This window comes from Solanum stenotomum, chromosome 4 (assembly GCF_019186545.1).
Source record: "Solanum stenotomum isolate F172 chromosome 4, ASM1918654v1, whole genome shotgun sequence".
NCBI lineage: Eukaryota > Viridiplantae > Streptophyta > Magnoliopsida > Solanales > Solanaceae > Solanum > Solanum stenotomum.
Genome location: NC_064285.1, coordinates 3,953,476 through 3,975,686, shown reverse-complemented (window position 1 = coordinate 3,975,686; position 22,211 = coordinate 3,953,476). Strand labels below are relative to the sequence as shown.

General features: G+C 32.7%; 4 protein-coding genes across 4 annotated transcripts in view; 2 read left to right on the top strand and 2 right to left on the bottom strand.

Annotated features, from left to right (window-relative positions):
• The window catches only part of LOC125863215 (zinc finger protein ZAT10-like), a 17,331-nt gene extending 14,667 nt beyond the window's left edge, over positions 1-2,664 (top strand). The window contains exon 2 of the mRNA XM_049543385.1: positions 2,226-2,664. Coding sequence (XP_049399342.1) covers positions 2,226-2,491 — 266 coding nt within the window. The 3' untranslated portion in view covers positions 2,492-2,664. The remainder of the gene's footprint in view (positions 1-2,225) is intronic.
• A 668-nt stretch (positions 2,665-3,332) lies between these two features.
• On the bottom strand, positions 3,333-5,642 carry LOC125862638 (uncharacterized). The gene is made up of 3 exons (XM_049542757.1): positions 5,456-5,642; positions 3,848-3,909; positions 3,333-3,732 (listed from the first exon to the last, which is right to left on the bottom strand). The coding sequence occupies exons 1-3, from the start codon at positions 5,535-5,537 to the stop codon at positions 3,538-3,540; spliced, it is 339 nt and encodes a 112-aa protein (XP_049398714.1). The 5' UTR covers positions 5,538-5,642; the 3' UTR covers positions 3,333-3,537.
• A 1,311-nt stretch (positions 5,643-6,953) lies between these two features.
• LOC125863358 (protein SYM1-like) lies at positions 6,954-10,676 on the bottom strand. The gene is made up of 4 exons (XM_049543546.1): positions 10,265-10,676; positions 9,276-9,504; positions 7,681-7,805; positions 6,954-7,323 (listed from the first exon to the last, which is right to left on the bottom strand). Exons 1-4 carry the CDS (start codon positions 10,589-10,591, stop codon positions 7,240-7,242), a joined length of 765 nt encoding a protein of 254 aa, XP_049399503.1. The 5' UTR covers positions 10,592-10,676; the 3' UTR covers positions 6,954-7,239.
• Positions 10,677-12,538: 1,862 nt separating this feature from the next.
• On the top strand, positions 12,539-14,052 carry LOC125862844 (uncharacterized). Its single transcript, XM_049542969.1, has 2 exons — positions 12,539-12,875; positions 13,937-14,052. The coding sequence occupies exons 1-2, from the start codon at positions 12,539-12,541 to the stop codon at positions 14,050-14,052; spliced, it is 453 nt and encodes a 150-aa protein (XP_049398926.1).
• Positions 14,053-22,211: the final 8,159 nt, after the last annotated feature.

Here is a 22,211-nt window from a genome sequence, read left to right as displayed (position 1 = left end):
TCTACGAACAATCTGTAGTCATCACGTCAGGTAATGTGGTTAGTGGAAGGACTCATGAGTGTACCATTTGCCACAAGACTTTTCCAACTGGACAAGCTTTGGGTGGTCACAAAAGGCGCCATTATGAAGGGAAGGTGACGTCATCATCATCGTCGAACGGTGTGGGGTCGGTCAACAACTTTGACTTGAATATTCCGGTGTTACCAGATAATTGGCCGGGTTTTGCCTCGGGCGAGGATGAGGTGGAAAGTCCTCATCCAACTAAGAAATTAAGACAATTTCCTTCACTTGAATTATTCCAACAACAATAGGACACACTTTGGGAAAGTGATTATTTGATTATTTCATTCATTTGATTTATTCTTTTAAAAGAAAATTCTATTATATGGCTATGATTTGGACATTTTGTTGCCTTTTTAATATACCAACACTCCTATTTATTTTGTATTTCGCCTTGATTGTATTTGTTGCATGAACAAATATTGTTGACACAAACTATATTCGTTTTGCGAACAAATATACTGAATAAAGTCGTCTAGCAACCAAACCTTGCTATAAAGTGTAAATAGTAAAAGTGTAGCTACAACTCGTAATATAAAAACCAAACTATAGTAATTTCTAATAAAATTTGCTAATCATAATCATTAATTGCATACATCAACAATAGTGGGAATTAATAATTACAGTCAAAGTTGGAAGTTGTTAAGGCTGCTGGTGGCTCATAAAGTCACACAAGATTTAGGTCAATATTGTGAAATATGCCCAACCTCTAATTAGGGATGGGCATAGTTTGGGCAAGCTTGTACTTCCTCTTTTCCTTCTCTTCTTCCTCTGCCGGCCATAGAGGCCTGAAAATAAGACAGTCTGAAAAAAGGATCTTCTATCTACGTGTTTTTGAAAATAGAATGATAAAGTAAGTTGTAGAAGCTTGAAAATAAGACAGTCTGAATAAAGGGTCTTCTATGTACACGCTTTTGAGAATAGATTGACAGAGTTTGTTGGAGTCAAAATTTGAATACTTTAGATATTTGATTTGGACTTTGATATAAAAAAAAATTATACATTAGTTATTGGAGATGTATACATCTACCAAATGTATTAATCTTAAACCTCCACCAATCATTTTATATCTTGAGGAAAGAGATGTGTTTTGACTTTTGATAGAGTCCATAGTCTACATGCAGCTTAGGCAACTGTCTCAATTAATATATATTCTCTCCATTCACTTTACTATTAAATTATACTTTATTATTTAAAATACAACTATATTTGTGTGACTGACTAATACATCACTCCACTCTCTTTAAAAATGTTTGAACCCGCCCTGCATCTGACCCGCCCCACATCTCCCTATTGTCATCCCTATCCAAAGTGGAAGAATAATAAAACCAAATGAGAGTAAATACCTTGCATCCTTTTTAGCCGCCTTTGTTGAGGGTCATAATACAGAGGCAAAGTCAGGATTAAGAGTTTTGGGGTTCTAAATTTCATTAATAACCGTCAATCAATGTTGTTAGGAGTTCACAAATTAATATACATATATATTTAATTAATTTTCTAGTACAAATATAAAGTCTACAGAAAAGCTACTGAATTTGTCCGAACCCATGATCCCCACCTAGCTCCGCCGCCTCAGTACTAAACAAAGTTCCACTTGGCCCTCAAGTAATTAATATCTTTGTCAAATGTGCTCCACTCTCTCCTTCCTGCTCCTTGACTTGCAACTTCCTTATCTAATTTCTCCGCTTTATATATTACAAATCTCGCTCACTCAAAATCATCAAACATAATTCCAACTCTTTCTCTTCTTTTCACTCACAAATTTCTCCATTCACTAAGAAAAAACCAACTAGTAATGGCACTTGAAGCTTTGAACTCTCCAACCACCACAACTCCACCATCACTATTTCAATTCCAAATTAATACTACTACTCAAAATTACCTTGAATCATGGACAAAAAGCAAGATCAGATCGAAACGACCTCGTAGCATCGTCATGGAGAAACAACAACCAATTATTTCCGAAGAGGAATACTTAGCTTTCTGTCTACTCATGCTCGCACACAGCAATAACAATAACAATAACAATATTACTAGTAAGAATTCTTACAAGTGTTCAGTTTGCGGTAAATGTTTTGGATCTTATCAAGCTTTAGGAGGACACAAAGCTAGTCATCGTAGTAACAGAGATAAAGTCTACGAACAATCTGTAGTGATCACGTCAGGTAATGCGGTTAGTGGAAGGACTCATGAGTGTTCCATTTGTCACAAGACTTTTCCAACTGGACAAGCTTTGGGTGGCCATAAGAGGCGTCACTATGAGGGGAAAGTGACGTCATCGTCATCGTCATCGTCGTTGAACGGTGTGGGGTCCGTCAACAACTTTGACTTGAACATTCCGGCATTGCCGAAATATTGGTCGGGTTTTCGCTCCGGTGAAGATGAGGTGGAAAGTCCTCATCCAGCTAAGAAATTAAGACAATTATTTTGAGAAGTTCAATTATAGTAGTTACATGTCTATTTGAGTGGGAGGACAAAATATTAGCACAATTATTTTTTTTTGGTAAATATAGAAATACAATTTGGAGAAGGTGATTATTTGAATATTTAATTGATTCATTTTATTACACTTAATTATAAATCAATCATTGAGTTACAAATTAATTTTGCAATTCATGCTCTCTATTTATTTTTTTTCGTTTTTCGTCTCTTTTGAACTAGATTGACGAGTCCAATGTACTAAGCTTTTGTCATGTGTAGCGTCTATATAGAAAGGTTGAACCATATTGAGTCTACTATACATAACCTTACCTTATATTATTTATGCAAGAGGGATTATTTTCACGGCTTAAACCTGTGACCCTTTGATCACACAACAACAAATCTTACCGTTGTCAAGGCTAACAATTATTGATCAAGAAAATCTAACAAGGAGACTCTTATCTTCAAACACTTCTAGATATGATTAGTTGCCTAACAAGACTACTAGTGTCATCATAATTACAACCACAACATACCCAATGTAATCTCATAAGTGGGGTCTGAGGACGATAGTGTGTACATAAATCTTACCCCTATCTTGGGAGGTAGAGAGGTTGTTTCTGATAAGACCCTCGGTTCAATTATCACTACAATTTCTGGTCCAAGTCTGAAACTATAGTGTATGCAGTCTATAACTAGTGATAATTATAAAGGAAGTTAGAAGAACAACCTAGTGCCAAAAACTCATGGATAGTAGAGCTCCTTCGATTACATATAACTACATGATTATATGTAATCGAAGAGCTCTACTATCCATGCAGCACCTAGCAAAGAATTATCAGTTATGTACGAAATTCAACTACATAAATAACTGATAATTTGTGCAAGTATCGCCTATCTAGTGGCGTACTATAAGTTACATGCCATGGTAATACAGAAAGTTTCAACGAAAAAATTTACAGGAACAACACAAAATTAGCAAAGACAGCTTTTCTGAAGGAAAAAACAACATTTGCCCAACTTTAGCACAGCGGTGGAAGAGGACTAACGATGAGCTTATGGGAGCCCATCGATGGTGCTAATAGGAGGAGGTGAAGGCTTAGGAATATAAGGCATAAGAGGAGTACCATGCTCAACAGGTCCTGGTTTTACGGAAGCTTTTGAGCTAGGAACTGGATCGATGGGACGATAATCTTCCAGTCCTAACTTGCTTGAATCGTCCTCATTGATGCTTGGACCGTAGCCATTGTCCTGAGGATGGGAAATAGGGGAGAAAAAAAGAGACTTTTTTAGTAATCCATACACAACGTATAATTTCTACACCATCGAACCACATAACTATAAGTTATAACTGTCCACAAAGTACCTGCAGCTTTCTGTTCTTTATGGTCATCGTTGTATCGGTGTTTTGCCATTTGAAGGACATTCCTGTGTTTCATTTACGAGAAAGCTATGTCAATACCATACCCTTCCGTGAAACTGTGAATACGACTATCTGCTGATCAATTCTGTAGTTTTAACCTCAGTATCTGGCAAACAGAGATTGGTATATATCTCATATAATTCTTCTAACAGCAAGCACCGTGCATATTAACAAACCGAAATGACTTTATCAAAAATGTACTGAGACTTTGTGAATGATCCTCGGGCAGACATTTGAGAACCATCGAGAAACAAATACGATCAATAACATAAGTAGTTCAATAAAAGTAAGATGAATTGGTGTATACAAGAAGTGAAGCAAGACAATTTATGTTATATCAAATACACAACAACCTAGTATAATCCCACAAGGTGGGATCTGAGGAGGGAAGAGTGTACGCAAACCTTACCCCTACCTTGTGAGGATAGGGAGGCTGCTTCCGATAGGTGATAGACCCTATAAAGGCCCTTCTATGATAGGAGATATACTAAACAAATTTGGACCAACTCAAAAAAAAATAAAAAATGATGACGCGTTCACAATCTGTTAACTCTGCTCCCATCCACGGATGTGGGTTAAATTGTTTGATTTGGTGTAAAACACCGGAAAGAGGAGGAGGATAGGGAAGAGAAGAGTATACATGTAGATAATCATTGTCTCATTATGTTCACTTGATTACCTATATAATTGAAAACGACTAGGAGGGATATCGGTCAATCATTCAACTAGGATTCCTTGCTTAAATATGTTCATTTTTATGTGTATCATATATATATGTATCACAAGATTTGTGATGAAAGAAAGCTATTTACACTCAGATCCATTTACGCTAAGGAAAACGAGGTAAACAAAGAGTTAGGAGTGAAATAGCCTTTTTCGGAGAGCAACAATGAAATATAGTTTGCACGGATACGACAATATACCCAATGTAATTCCACAAGTGGGGTCTTGGGAGGTAAGAGTGTATTGCAAACCTTACTCCTACCGAATAGAGATAGAGAGGTTATTTCCGATAGACCTTCAGCTTAAACAAAGCCTCTCTCAAACAGTTTGTAAAAGTAGGATACAAATATGGGACCAACAACAAAATAATGCGAAATGGAGAGTATTACACAACAAACACGAGGGAGAGCAGTAACAACAACGAAATAATGCAATAATCGGATATAATAAAAGGTGGTACAAACAGAAACTGATCCCTACTCCTTTAGGTAAATAACTCAACATTCAACCAAGTACACCATTCTTGCCAACAAATAATATTATACCAATTTTAAAAAATATATACATAAAATACTTAGTTTTACGAAAAAAAACCACAATTCACATGCCCCATTTTTAGGCTATAAATTCACAACAACAACAACAAAACTTGAACAAACTTAATACAGTAAAAAAAATGTCCAAAAATGAACAAGCAATTAGAGCTAGTTTACAATTCAAGATTCTGAAATCTCTTCAATAATAAGAACTTTGAGTTCAAATATGAAAAAAAAATAAAATTACTAGTAATATCACAGAACAATAGCAAGGGTTCTCAAGACTTTTTACCTCCAGTGCTGAAGCAAAAAAGGGATAAAAAAGCTGTAATTCCCATCATCAAGAACAGAACAGAGAACCCAAAAGTCTTCATACTGTAAAAAGAGAAAAAAAGATTTGATTTTTGGAAAAAATTCTTGACACCCTTTCCAAGAAAAGAGAAGTTCTTGAATAAAATTCAATTCACTTGAAATGTTTCCTTAAAGAGCCCACTATTTTGATGGATGAGTAGAATAAAAAGAAGAAATATTTTTCTATATGTTTCTCCTATTTTTTTTTGAAAAAAATAATTGTTTAAGAAATATTATTTTGTTTCCTATTTTTTAAGCGATTCTTTAATTTTAACTTTTGACGTATTTAAATTCATAAAATAAAAAGAGATTTTTGGTGTTTCTTCTAATTAAAATTTTCTTAAGAGTGTCGTCTCACTAGAGGTCAAGTAATATGAAAAATAGATAAAGGAATTTTTACATAAATAGCTAGACAAATTTGCTATTTACTTTTTCTAACGGTTGTAATCGGTATATATAGACTATACATTAATTATACACGATCATTCACATATTATACATGAATTATACATATATTATATATTTGCCCACTTTTCGTTTAATCAATGAGTGAAATGTTATTTCGGTTAATTCTTCTTAATTTATTTAACACAACAAGATTCAAAAGTCATAATTTCTTTATTACATTTTGTATGAACTTAAAATTAGACAAGCAAATTAAAACAGAAAAGTACGATTAGAATAAAGAAATGATTTTTATGAGGATGAGTCATGAAGAAGATTAAGTAGAAAAGTGCAATGTGTATAAGGGAGAGTAAATGAGAGAGTTATTGCACCTTTGTTGTTGTAAGTACTTCTGTTTTTTTTTAAGTTGCAGAAACAGTGGGGAATGAAGCCAATTGAATGCTTAACATGAGGGGAAATGAGCCTTTGCAGTCTTGAACATTGGTCTTTTTTCAAATCACCATAAAAGAGACCTTTTCTTTTGGCTTCTTGTATCATTTGGATATTAAAGAGAAGAAAACAAATTTAATATTTCTTGACTCTTTAGTTATCCTTCACATATATTCATGATTGAAATTTATTGTTAGTTATGTTGATTGCTCATTAAGAGTCTTTTAATCTTATCAAAGAGAATGAAAAAATCTTGTAGTGTTGTACTTCTTCCTTCTGTCTCATATTTACGTGAAGAAAGACTTTTGAAATTTATGATATATGGCATAACACAAAAATGTGTCCATCAACTTGCATATATGACCTTCAATTTTAGATATCCACAAGTGAGCACTATACTTGTATAAAAATGAATAAATAAACACATTCATCTTACGTGGTGTCCTACATGAAAATTTTGTGTCTTATGTGGCGTTCTACATGTATTATGTCATGTAGAACAGACAAATGTAAGTATCTATTTGTGCATACTCAAAATTAGAACACATAAATGTCGGTTGAAGCAAAGTTAAAGTGCATATTTATGTATTATCTCATCTAAAGTTATAATGTTTCTCTACAGCATTACAAAAGTTGAAAATTTTTAGGCAAAATATTATATGTAGATGAAGCAGCATATTCTCAATGACTCGTCTTCATCAATACACTGGAAACTGAAAATAAGGAAACTAAATGGAAGAATGAGTCAAATTGTGGCTCTTGAATCAAGGGCCTTGACCTATTCTACACCATCCTGTGAATAATGTTGAGTAACTCAATATGCAGGACTGATCAGCAATAGTTTTATCTCAATTTGCGCGGTTTTGAGACTTCCAGGGCAGGGGTTGCATACTAAGCAGCAATGGCTTTCTTGGAACTGGCCATATACGTCAAATATATCGTCCAGGCATATGCGAATGCACTGTTGGCTAATGGCTGTTAAAGAGCATTACCAAAAATGTCAACCTCGTGAGTGTTTAAAAGAGTTCAGAATAATTGAAGGAGATGAATTGAGTAAGTTAAACAAATTTGAGATTGATGAAACTAGAACAATAGATGCTTCCAATAAGGGCTCGTAGTCAGACCAGAGAAGTTGTGGATCATCTCATAATTCTATGTTGCTCGAACTCTTCAAAACTGTCAGGTAATGCATGTTGGATCCTCCAAAGTAGTGCATTTTTGGAGGATTTGACAGGGGTGTGGCTACAACTTTGGAGAGTTCGAGCAACATAAATCTCATGAAACATAAATGCACTAGCTGTCCTTACAAAAAAGATAAGTGTAACATAGTACCTGCAAATGGACAGGGATTACTTTATATGTCAAGAAATCACACAACGGCCAGTACATTAGGCCGTTCATCATTGTTGGGAGCAGGTCACGCTTCAACCTCGCAACGATTTCCCCCCCATTCTCACCTGAATGTGACAATAAGAAAGAGTCAAAGGATTAAATCATGTTGCGCCAATGAGACAGTAAATCAAAAGGCAAAGGTAATCATCAGACCTAGCATAACCGACAAATAATCCTAGATCACACAAGCAGATTTCTTAAACAGAACTTTACCTCTACGAGATTAAAAAAAAAAAAAAAAAAACCCTTGGTAATGGTTGCGTAGTCATGAAACTCTTCAAATGTGTTGACAATCAATACTGGCAATTATAGCGGCAATACTGGCAGAGATTCACAGGAGGAAAAAGCTAAGAAGAAACAGATCCCTTAATGTAATATTCAGAACCTCAGCCACTGGACGTGGTAAAGTTTCACCTATATCATTCGACCAGCCCCACCAACTTAAACATCTTACGTACCCACCAACTGGATGTGGTAAAGTTTCACCAATAGATTATGTACTCACCTACATTTAACTCCTCTCACTGTGTATGCATGTATATAGCAAGGTAGATGATAAAATTAGAGTCCTTCAAATTGTTGTAAACATCAACATCAGATAGCAACTGGGCCTACATTTTCTGTCACAAGAGCTACCATATACACCATAGTGCATGGAGAGGAGTTAAATGTCATATGTGATTGCTTGAACCAAAGACCGGGATTAACAACCAAATTAAATAAAAGAGTAAAAAAGGCTTATGTCTTGCACGAAGTGCTGCCCGGCGAAATTGGGGGAGTAGGGGAGGCATCTATGAAAGACAAGTATGAGGCATTTTTGCACACAAGAACCCTGATGTTGAGTATATGGTTGACTAAGATTAAACAATACAAAACACTAGTTTACCGATCAAAAAAATATATATGAAACATTTATTTCTTTTTATGAGTCTTCCATATATCAAATAGTCTTATTTCCACTTCCACAACTATTCATTTTATTGTTAGGTTTTTCCAAAGCTTCTAAAATTCTTGTCAAAGAAAACTGAAGCTCTCAGCATTCAATAAATTTTATAGTTTGATTTATGGTTGAATAATATTACCAAATGACTAATGTGCAATCATTCGGCAGGAAAAAAGAAGCTATCATTTTACTACTAACGATGTATTTTACCCATTGGACACCTTATTCTGCCTCTATGATTTTCCCTTATGTTGTTTGTATTTTTCTATAATTTGTCATGTTCTTTTAACCTTCAGAATATACAGAACAAACATTTGCTTTACACTATAATGCAGGAAAGAAGCAAAGTTTAATCCCCCACATAGTGGTGAAGTGTGTATCACTCGACTTTGATGTCCCAATGGTGCTTTCTGGACTCTGAACTGTTCTTTTGGGATACATGGTCAAACTCAGGAAGTAAAGTTATGTGCCTTTTAGTATCATCTGTGAGTTGTGACAAATAGCATAATTAAGAAATGAATTAGCAACTTCAGTACTAGAAAGCAAGAACTAGGCAGAAAGCGAATGAAAGAGAGAAGAACCTAATGTGTACCTTGTAGAGCAGCATTGAAAGAGAAGAAAATAGAATTAATTACAGGCCCAAAACCAAGCTGTCCCATCGACAGCTTCTTCAATGTACTAATGGTATCCCGCTTCGGCAATACCCTTGCCACAAAGTTAAACCAATGATGCTGTGCTGTTCCTAAAATTAATAGTCCAAAGCTAGCCATTCGTAGAGTCCTAATTATATCTAAAGAATCTGAAGGTGACATCATAATCATCTGGAAAATGCAAACCACATAGTCCACAAGTCACAACTCATGTTTAATCAATTTTTATCGCATCAAAAAATTAAACTTTCGAGTTCGTTTGTCTAATCAAAGCAAAAATCACCAGTATATGTTGTGTTTCGGTATGGTGGAAACTGGAAACCGTTTTCCTTGACTGAAATCATTTTCCAATTTGGTTTTTTTGAATTGTTGAAAATATTTTCACCCAAAAAAAGGAAAATGAAAGTCATTCTTTAAGAATGTAACTATTTCTTAATATATCACACTTGCTTCAATCAACATTTAGCTAGTAGCATTTGGCCATACATTTTGGGAGTAAATATTAAAAAATTGTCTTCAAATATCTATTTGGCCATGAAATTCGATCATCTTCAAATATTTTCAAATTCCCAAAACTGGTCTGGTTTTTGGGACTTCTGCTTATTTTCCCAAGTAAAATGCATGTTCAAACACAACATCAAACTCCAAAAATCACAACTTTAAAAGCTCAAATTTTCAAGTTTCAACCTCAAAATTTATGGCCAAACTAGAGCTTAACATTTACTTCAACTAACAACAACAACAAAAACTTGATTCTTGATCATAAGCTCCACTTAATACCATTATCATTTATTACCTTCAATACTTAGATAATCCAATCAAACAAAAATTCTCCAGAAAATTACAATTACATCATAATGTAAACCATTTTCCACTGAAATTAGCAAATTAAATTAAATTACAAAAATTAGCAAACAAAATGGGAAATTACCTGTGAAGTAACATCAGAAGCAGCATAAATAACAGCAGAAGAAATACTTTTCGTGATAATTGGACGAGCTTCTAGAGCTCCTAAATACCATGCCAAAAACCCCACTTGGGTTTTCGCAGACGAAGATGAAGATGATGAATACGATTTTCGAAAAAGTAACGAAAATGAAAAAGAAGGGGTTTTCGTAACTGTATTTGTATTGAAATTTTTACTATAAGATTTAGATTCAGTCCATATTCTGGAAATTGAATTCTTGGAAGTGAAACAACGCTTTGAATGTTGAATTGTTGTGCGTTTAGCTAAGCTTGTTAGAAAATTTAGTCCCATTTTTTAATGAATTTGAGATTTTTTCTTCTCTGTTTTTCCAGTTTGATGAATTTGGGGGATTTTGAAGATCATAGAACACTGAGGTTTTGCTTATGTTTTTAGGGCTTTTGTTTTGATAATGCGATTTGCCCCCAAAAGATTAGGGAAATTACACATAGCTCACTAATTTTTGTATATTACTTTTAGTGTGCACAAATATAATAAGTATTACGTGCCAAAATACATATACGATATAAATTAGAGTAAATTTTAGGTTTAGCAAACATAAAATTCTTATTTGTATGTTATATATATAGTTTGCATAGTGTTCCATAACAAATTTTATGGTTGCTATGGAGCATCAGATTTGTATAAATCATTGGCAGGAGCATCAGATTTGTTTAAATTGTTGGCAGGCCTCTCGTTTGTATAAAAGCGCAACGATTGTATATGTATATCGGTTAGATAATTATATATATGTAACTATTATATGTATATGTATCAATGATTGTGTTTGTATATCTGCATAAAATTTGAATTTGTATATAATTGAATCGAAATAAACATTTGTATATCAAATCCATCTCTCGCTTTGTAGAACACAAATTATACATTGTAATTTGTATAATTTGTGTTTGTATAAAGCGAGAAAGAGAGAAAGGCAAAAGAGAACTGGTAGGGGAAGATTTGTATTTGTATAATTATAAGTGTATAGGACGAAAATATATGTATTTGTATTTTTATATACAGTTTTCTCTCGCTTTATACAAACACAAACACAACTAGGCGAAGAGCAAGTGTTTGCTACAGATTACAATTAAATGAAATCGTGGTTATATCATTTAATTTGAATTAATAGTTTGTTATTTTATACAATTTTCCCTATAAATTATCATGTCGAATGCATTTATATATTTGTTCAACTTAATACAAATTTAATTGTCTAACTATTTATACGTTCAAAACTAGAGGACATAAATTAAAAAGATTAAATTAAATGACATATTTATGTATTACGTCTTAATTAAATATTAGTCCAAAAATGAGTATGATTTCACTTCACCTCATCAAAATTGTGTCCATTTATAGATGCCACTTAATGTGAAGTTGACGTATGATTCAATTTGGAGCTAATGTAACGTGACATAAATTATAATGACCAACCATTTTTGTATAAATTCTCTTGAAATTTCCAGAAACGCACCATTAATAATTGCATTTTCTTTTTGTGATTTACATAGAGAGATAAAAATTACAGAAGAATTAAGCAACTACTCCAATTATTTAAATACTTATAATAACATCTAATGTTTATATTTTATTCGACTGTTACAAAAAAAAAAATACTCGAAAAGTTATTTTTAAGAATAATTTTGAAATGTTATAAAATTTTGTGTCCAGCCTATATCAGGCAAAATAAAAAGTTGTTTGGTAGCTGATTAAGAGAATATTGAATGTGTACTTAAATTCTGCATAAATAATATCATGCTTAATAATTTGATTAAAATATACATTATCTAATTTGCAATTTAGAAACATATATAATTAATACTCCTTTTAATCCATATTGTTGAACTTAATATGGTCTAGAGGAAGAAAATGTACAAATTATGAAAAAAATTATGTATAATTTTAAATAAGATATAAAATAGAATAACTAATTTCTATGTATATAATACATAAATTTTCACGCAATTAAAGAGTGATAAGTATTTTTTTTATATATGGTTTAAGTCTTAGTATCTTTGTTAGGTCCAATTTCGACTTTCTAAATTCAAATTTAGTCGGGGATATAAAGTGAATACCGAATTCCGAAAAAAGGTAAAGCTAAAAGCTATAATATTCACATGTCACACGCAACTTCACACCGACACCTCTCACCTCCATTTCCCCTAAAATTCACACTCTCCACACCCACACACACACACACAAACTAAAACCCCCAAAACTCCTTTCACACCAACAAAAATGGCGATTTCAGATAAAGTAACAGCGAATTTAACAACTTTGTACCTAGCAATTATAGGTGCAATGAAAGCTTACGGCTTAATTACCGGTCGAAATTTTACCGGTTGTTTCGTTCTCATTCTGTCGACGGCTGCCGTCGCTCTAGTGTTGATTTTGACTCTAACCTGGGATATTTACATTAAGGCGAGAAATGTTAGGGTTCGTCATAATCGGATTAATTATCAAAATCAGCAGCAGCAGCATACTAGTCATGAATTTTGTCGAGGTGGCATATGCTGGCACGGCGTCGCTGTTAGTTCTCCGGCGTCTCATTTCCGGTTCCGGCTTCCTCAAAATCGTATTTAATTTGATTCAGAATTTAGACGAAGTAAGTTAATTGGATCGAAAATATATATTATTTTTCATAGTTTGGTCGGTAATTTGTGTAGTTATTTGCTTTACATGTTTGGAATTGAGTAATTATTTTGGGATAAGTTATTTTGAGATAAAGGTTAAGTTAATTTTAATGATGAGATAAATAATTTCAGTATTAATTATTTTGGGATAAGTTATTTTGAGATAAAGTTAATTTATTATGTATATGAGATAAATAATTTTTGGACTATGTGTTGCCTCAATCAAATATAAGATAAAATAATCTTATATTTTATCTTGAGATTATTATACGTTATACCTCCTATTAAATGACTCTTTAGGATATTTGGTAAGATAACAAGTTATTTGGAGATTAATTAGTTTAGTACTGTTATTAAACTCAGTCTAAAATAAATTCGAATTATTATTTTATGCCAATTCATTAATAGCAGGGATCCATATATAGGGAGTGGTAGGGGTGAACATATGAAAATGGAATTATCGAACTAAATGGGAATTTAACGGTATTGAAGGTTGATTACAGAAAAAATTAAGTTTGATATAGAAAATCAAACTTTGAAAGTTTGATATTTTGATATAATATTTTTAATCTTATAAGTGCCTGCGTACAGGAAGGTTTATCCTTATGTAATGAAATCAAGTTGAATCAACAGATTAAGAGACATCGCTTAAATGAATAGAAGCAATTAGGAGAATTTTGCGAACAATTCGCATTTGATATTTCTAAAAATAAATCAAGAGATAAGGAGGACACTCAACCTAAGAAGAAGAAATCTTCAAAAAAGGATTATGAAAAATGGAAAAAGAAGAGGATCGAAAAGAAGCTAAGAAGAGCTGAAGAAGGTAAAGAAGACTCTTCTCGAAGAAAGAAAAGGTATTATAATAAATCAGATACTTGTCACAAATGTGGAAGGTTTGGTCATTATGCCAAAGATTGCAGAGTCAAGGAAAAGATTAAAAGTCTTAACATAGAAGATAATATAAAGGATTCTCTTTACAAGATTATACTCAATTTTGACTCAGGAACAGGATCAAAATATAGCAGTGAAGGAGAATCTTCAACAAGTGAAGATCTTAAAGCTCTTCAACAAGAAGAGTATTTAACTTCTGAAGATGAATGCTCACCTTGCCAGCAATGAATGACATGTGAAAAGGAGGATGAAGACGACCTTTATAAGATCTATGATCAATTTAAAGAAATGAGTTTGAATGTCATTGATAATGACAAAATAATAGAACTCTTACAAAATATCAAAGATCCTGAAATCAGGGCTCAAATCATTGATAAAATAAGTGATTCAAAAGAGAAAGATCATAATTTTGAAAAGAATTATATTGCTAAAGAAATTCCTACTAAAGAAGGTTCATATACTATGACAGAGGTTAAAAATCTCTTATTAGAAAAGAGAAAAATGATAAGTTCTCCCACCACAATCAGTGATTTAAAAGAAGAGATTAATAATCTCAAAGAAGACATTATACGTCTTAAAGAAAAGAATGTTGTTATAGAAGTTCGAATTGATGCTTTACAAACCCATCTAGATTTAGAAAATGCTTCTGAATCATCTTCTTCTCTTGAAGGGGAAAATGATAATCTTGATTTTATAAAAAATCTTTCTTTAAAAAATAATAAGACAGACTTTTTATATAGTCTTAAAGTTTTTACTTCTCAAAAGTTTTATACTAAAATAACTCTTTTAATAGATTATAATTATAAAAAAGAATTTATTGCGCTTATTGATAGTGTAGCTGATTTAAATTGTATTCATGAAGGCCTTATACCTTTAAGATATTTTCATAAAACAACTCATAGCCTTCGTTCTGCTAATGGCAGCAAAATGAATATTGAATTTAAATTACCCAAAGCTTTTATATGTAAAGGGAAAAGTTGTGTCCCTCAAAGTTTTGTTTTAGTAAAAAATATCACTAACCGAAGTTACCAATTTCAAAAAAAAAAATAAAAAAATATCACTAACCAAATTATTTTGGGTGTACCTTTTATAAATGATATTTTTCCACTCACTCATTGGGATAATGATAAAATTATTGGAACCTGGACTAACAAATCATTTATTTTAGAGTTTGTAACTAAACCATTTACTAGACTGATAAATGATTTAACTGCTAAATTATTGGTCTCGAAAAATAACCAAGTCAATTTTATAAAACAAGAAATTAATAGTATTGAAATTGAAAATATCTTACAAAATCCTAAATTACAAGATAAGATAAAAATCTTGGCCAATCAATTCTCTCTTGATATTTGTGGAGATCATCCCAATACTTTTTGGAATAGGAAAAAACATGTTGTAAGTCTTTCGTATGAAGATGATTTTGACGAGGATAATATTCCTACAAAGGCAAGACCTTGTCAAATGAACTCTGAATATTTAGAGTTATGCAAAAAAAGAAATTAGCTCTTTATTACAAAAAGGCCTTATAAGGCATTCCAAATCACCATGGTCTTGTACGACATTCTATGTTAATAAACATGCCGAACAGGAAAGGGGGGCACCCCGATTAGTAATAAATTATAAACCTCTTAATAAAGCTTTAAGATGGATTAGATATCCGATTCCTAATAAAAAGGATTTATTAGATAGAGTTTATGATGCTATTATATTCTCTAAATTTGATTTGAAATCAGGTTATTGGCAGATTCAGATAAATGAATCAGACAGGTTTAAAACCGCTTTTAATGTACCAATGGGACAATTTGAATGGAATGTTATGCCATTTGGCTTAAAAAACGCTCCATCAGAATTCCAGAAAATAATGAATGATATTTTTATTCCTTATAGTAACTTTATAATAGTTTATATAGATGATATCCTAGTATTTTCTAAAAATATAGAAACTCATTTTAAACACTTAGAATTGTTTAAAAAAATTATTATGCAAAATGGTTTGGTTTTATCTCAACCTAAGATGGCTTTGTTTAAAACAAATGTCAGATTCCTTGGTCATAATATTGAAAAAGGTAATATTAGCCCTATTAATCGAAGTATTGAATTTGCTTCAAAGTTTCCTGATATTTTAACTAATAAGACCCAATTACAAAAATTTCTTGGAAGTCTTAATTATGTTGCCCCTTTTATTAAAGATTTAGCAAAAGATACTGTTGTATTATATGACAAGTTAAAAAATAATCCTAAGGCTTGGACAAATGGCCATACTGAAGCTGTCAAAAAGATTAAGGAAAAGGTTAAAAACCTTCCTTGTTTGACTCTGGCAAATCCAAATTGGGCCAAAACAGTAGAAACTGATGCTTCAGATATAGGTTATGGGGGAGTATTAACTCAATATTGTCCTAATAATAAGCGTCATTATATTGTTCAATTTTATTCTGGTAAATGGAATAATGCACAAAAGAATTATGCTATTATAGCTAAAGAAATTCTGGCTATAGTTAAATGCGTGCTTAAGTTCCAAGGTGATCTTTATAATCAGAAGTTTTTAATAAAAACTGATTGTCAAGCTGTCAGATTTATGTTCAATAAAGACTGTAAACATGATGTTTCTAAACAAATGTTTGCTAGATGACAAGCTCTCTTAGCACCTTTCGATTTTGAAATACAGTATAAGAAAGGTGAAGATAATAGTCTTCCTGATTATCTTACTAGAGAATATCTAGACTAATAATTATTCTCTTTTTAGGATGAGACTAACATGGCCCCCTCCATCTAGGAGAGGACGAGGAAGAACCAACCCAGGAAGAGGAGGTCATATCCTAGCTCAACAAGGTAGCAGAATACTAACATCATTCAATGTTAGTAATTCAACGGCTTCATCAAGCGGAACTAGTGGGATTGATACAAACCACCCGATGTACAAGGAATTTATGGATTTTATGAAATCCAAGAAAGAGTCAGATAATAATCCACCATCATACTCTTCAATATTGATGGATGATGAGAACATAGAAGTTTTTGATATGAATGACAGAAAAGAAGTTATACTTCTTTTAGAAGAAAATGATCTCAAATGGAGAAATGAGTCATGGCAGATAATGGCCAGGTATTTGGATACAGTATCTTATACTACTATTGTGTACAAATACAGAATGCACTATGAGATAATACTCTCATCTACAGGATGCGAATTTCAGCATTTTTACCCTGCTAATACCAAGAAAGTTTATAACTTTTCAAAACTAATCATAAAAAAAGTTATAGCACCTAAAGAATGGGGAATGAGTACATTAAAGGAGTTAGATTATATCCACCCAGAGCAAAAAGTTGCTGTAAAATATAATTATTGGGATTATATTGATGGATTTAATAAGGTCCTGTTATACGAAAATGCTAATAGGAAGCATTCATGGTTTATTAAAATATGTTCTAATGTATTTGATAGGCATATTCCTAATTGGTTCTGTAAATGGTGGACTCTATATGGTCCTTTAGTAAAAATCTTACCAGAATCATACAAGAAATTATATTTGGAATGGGAGGACATATCCCTAAAATTAATAAAGTTACAGGAAGAGAATGTATTCTTCGAAGGAATATCCTTGATGTATTTCTTCATTGAATTTTCGATTCCTTGGATCATGAAATGGTCAATAGAAGTTAATAATACTTCAGAAGGATTTCCTTGTTTGCAGAGGACTTTTTATACTAAGTTCTGGAGTAAATTACTTCAGAAAAATCCTAAAGGCAAGTTACATGGCCAAGAGATTATTGATTTAATAAATGTAAAAATTAGTCAATATGAGGCTATTACTATAGAATCATCTATCATAGAAGACTTAAGTCCATTCAAGAAGATTTCCAGAAAGCTTCAAATGAAGAAATGACTTATCTCTAAGTCAGAAGCTATTGCCATATATATGGAAGAAGTAAAGAAAGATTTAATGAAAAATCTTGATATTGAGATAAAAGATGATATTTCTATGTTTTCAGCCTGTCATACTAATGAAGAAGATGATACATGTATCGCTGGAGAAGGACAAGATATTGATGATGAAGAAATAGATCTTGAGACTATTCTCAAAAGATATCAACAACAACTAGAAGAATATTCTAGTGCAAGCACAACTGGCGATAAAGGAAAAGGCAAGATATAAAGAATCGTTACTATTTGGTCACATGTCATAAGAGGCCAAATCAAGCTACTTTTATAAAGTATAGCTGAAAGTATTGTCGGCTATGTGAAGGCCAGAGGCGCCTGTCGGTCTTATCTTTTACTTATTGGCCATTGTATAAAGTTGTGGGTCACTCTTTTTATTCGTGTTTGTCTTGTAACCTCTATATAAGAGGAAGTTTGTATTTAGTAAGAGGCAGGTCTTAGAACCCCCTTTCTCTCTCTTTAAAATTCTCTCCCCCTTGTAATATTTTCGAGTATTTCAATAAAAGTTTGCAATTTGGTTTGGAAGATTTCATTATAAGGTATTGTTTCTTATTCTCATCCTTATTTAATATACTTCTTTATGTTCATCAGCCCCATGATGGGTTAAACTGTTGGTGTTGAGCTATAGCATACTAAGTTATTATAAGGTGGCGTTGTGTCTATTATGTTGACAGATTGAACAGGTTAGATTAAGGTCAGACATAGATAATCCAGGCCAGTATATGAAAGATAGCCGAAGGAATTCGTTGGATTATCCGTTGTATTACCCATGAGGAAGGGCGGACCCGGGCGGACTCGGATAGTAGGGATTTTCATATACTGTTGCCAGGACTAGCTATGATTATAAAGGTTCCTAATAATCTAACTGTGGTGCGATCCGTTCACGTCTTGGTATCAGAGCCTTTATAATCATAGCTTTATAAAGGCTTTATAATCTAGATTATTAGGAACCTTTATAATCATAGCTAGTCCTGACAACAGTATATGAAAATCCTTACTATCCGGGTCCGCCCGGGTCCGCCCTTCCAACGGGTAATCCAACGGATTCCTTCGGCTATCTTTTATATACTGGCCTGGATTATCTATGTCTGACCTTAATCTAACCTGTTCAATCTGTCAACATAATAGACACAACGCCACCTTATAATAACTTAGTATGCTATAGCTCAACACCAACAGTTTAGCCCATCATGGGGCTGATGAACATAAAGAAGTATATTAAATAAGGATGAGAATAAGAAACAGTACCTTATAATGAAATCTTCCAAACCAAATTGCAAACTTTTATTGAAATACTCGAAAATATTACAAGGGGGAGAGAATTTTAAAGAGAGAGAGATGGGGTTCTGGGACCTGCCTCTTACTAAATACAAACTTCCTCTTATATAGAGGTTACAAGACAAATACGAATAAAAAGAGTGGCCCACAACTTTATACAATGGCCAATAAGTAAAAGATAAGACCGACAGGCGCCTCTGGCCTTCACATGGCCGACAATACTTTCGGCTATACTTTATAAAAGTAGCTTTATTTGGCCTCTTATGACATGTGACCAAATAGTAACGATTCTTTATATCTTGCCTTTTCCTTTATCGCCAGTCGTGTTTGCACTAGAAGATTCTTCTAGTTGTTGTTGATATCTTTTGAGAATAGTCTCAAGATTTATTTCTTCATCATCAATATCTTGTCCTTCTCCAGCGATACATGTATCATCTTCTTCATTAGTATGACAGGCTGAAATCATAGAAATATCATCTTTTATCTCAATATCAAGATTTTTCATTAAATCTTTCTTTACTTCTTCCATATATATGGCAATAGCTTCTGACTTAGAGATAAGTCATTTCTTCATTTGAAGCTTTCTGGAAATCTTCTTGAATGGACTTAAGTCTTCTATGATAGATGATTCTATAGTAATAGCCTCATATTGACTGATTTTTACATTTATTAAATCAATAATCTCTTGGCCATGTAACTTGCCTTTAGGATTTTTCTGAAGTAATTTACTCCAGAACTTAGTATAAAAAGTCCTCTGCAAACAAGGAAATCCTTCTGAAGTATTATTAACTTCTATTGACCATTTCATGATCCAAGGAATCGAAAATTCAATGAAGAAATACATCAAGGATATTCCTTCGAAGAATACATTCTCTTCCTGTAACTTTATTAATTTTAGGGATATGTCCTCCCATTCCAAATATAATTTCTTGTATGATTCTGGTAAGATTTTTACTAAAGGACCATATAGAGTCCACCATTTACAGAACCAATTAGGAATATGCCTATCAAATACATTAGAACATATTTTAATAAACCATGAATGCTTCCTATTAGCATTTTCGTATAACAGGACCTTATTAAATCCATCAATATAATCCCAATAATTGTATTTTACAGCAACTTTTTGCTCTGGGTGGATATAATCTAACTCCTTTAATGTACTCATTCCCCATTCTTCAGGTGCTATAACTTTTTTTATGATTAGTTTTGAAAAGTTATAAACTTTCTTGGTATTAGCAGGGTAAAAATGCTGAAATTCGCATCCTGTAGATGAGAGTATTATCTCATAGTGCATTCTGTATTTGTACACAATAGTAGTATAAGATACTGTATCCAAATACCTGGCCATTATCTGTCATGGCTCATTTCTCCATTTGAGATCATTTTCTTCTAAAAGAAGTATAACTTCTTTTTTGTCATTCATATCAAAAACTTCTATGTTCTCATCATCCATCAATATTGAAGAGTATGATGGTGGATTATTATCTGACTCTTTCTTGGATTTCATAAAATCCATAAATTCCTTTTACATCGGGTGGTTTGTATCAATCCCACTAGTTCCGCTTGATGAAGCCGTTGAATTACTAACATTGAATGATGTTAGTATTCTGCTACCTTGTTGAGCTAGGATATGACCTCCTCTTCCTGGGTTGGTTCTTCCTCGTCCTCTCCTAGATGGAGGGGGCCATGTTAGTCTCATCCTGAAAAGAGAATAATTATTAGTCTAGATATTCTCTAGTAAGAAAATCAGGAAGACTATTATCTTCACCTTTCTTATACTGTATTTCAAAATCGAAAGGTGCTAAGAGAGCTTGTCATCTAGCAAACATTTGTTTAGAAACATCATGTTTACAGTCTTTATTGAACATAAATTTGGCAGCTTGACAATCAATTTTTATAAAAAACTTCTGATTATAAAGATCACCTTGAAACTTAAGCACGCATTTAACTATAGCCAAAATTTCTTTAGCTATAGTAGCATAATTCTTTTGTGCATTATTCCATTTACCAGAATAAAATTGAACAATATAATGGCGCTTATTATTAGGACAATATTGAGTTAATACTCCCCCATAACCTATATCTGAAGCATCAGTTTCGACTGTTTTGGCCCAATTTGGATTTGCCAGAGTCAAACAAGGAAGGTTTTTAACCTTTTCCTTAATCTTTTTGACAGCTTCAGTATGGCTATTTGTCCAAGCCTTAGGATTATTTTTTAACCTGTCATATAATACAACAGTATCTTTTGCTAAATCTTTAAGGGAAAATGCATAAGAACCCCCCCAGCCTATACCCGAAATCCCAGAGACACACCCAACCTTTACTAAGGTCCTATTACCCCCCCGAACTTATTTTATATGTATTAATCTACCCCTTTTTAGCCTACGTGGCACTATCTTTGTGGGCCCAGTGCATGTTGACATTTTTTTCAATATAGTGCCACGTACGCAGAAAAGGGGTAGAATATTATAGATAAATTAAGTTCGGGGGGGTAATAGGACCTTAGTAAAGGTTAGGTGTGTCTCTGGGATTTCGGGCATAGGCTGGGGGGGTACTTATGCCTTTTCCCAAATCTTTAATAAAAGGGGCAACATAATTAAGACTTCCAAGAAATCTTCGTAACTGGGTCTTATTAGTTAAAATATCAGGAAGCTTTGAAGCAAATTCAATACTTCGATTAATAGGGCTAATATTACCTTTTTCAATATTATGACCAAGGAATCTGACATTTGTTTTAAACAAAGCCATCTTAGGTTGAGATAAAACCAAACCATTTTGTATAATAATTTTTTTAAACAATTCTAAGTGTTTAAAATGAGTTTCTATATTTTTAGAAAATACTAGGATATCATCTATATAAACTATTATAAAGTTACTATAAGGAATAAAAATATCATTCATTATTTTCTGGAATTCTGATGGAGCGTTTTTTAAGCCAAATGGCATAACATTCCATTCAAATTGTCTCATTGGTACATTAAAAGCGGTTTTAAACCTGTCTGATTCATTTATCTGAATTTGCCAATAACCTGATTTCAAATCAAATTTAGAGAATATAATAGCATCATAAACTCTATCTAATAAATCCTTTTTATTAGGAATCGGATATCTAATCCATCTTAAAGCTTTATTAAGAGGTTTATAATTTATTACTAATCGGGGTGCC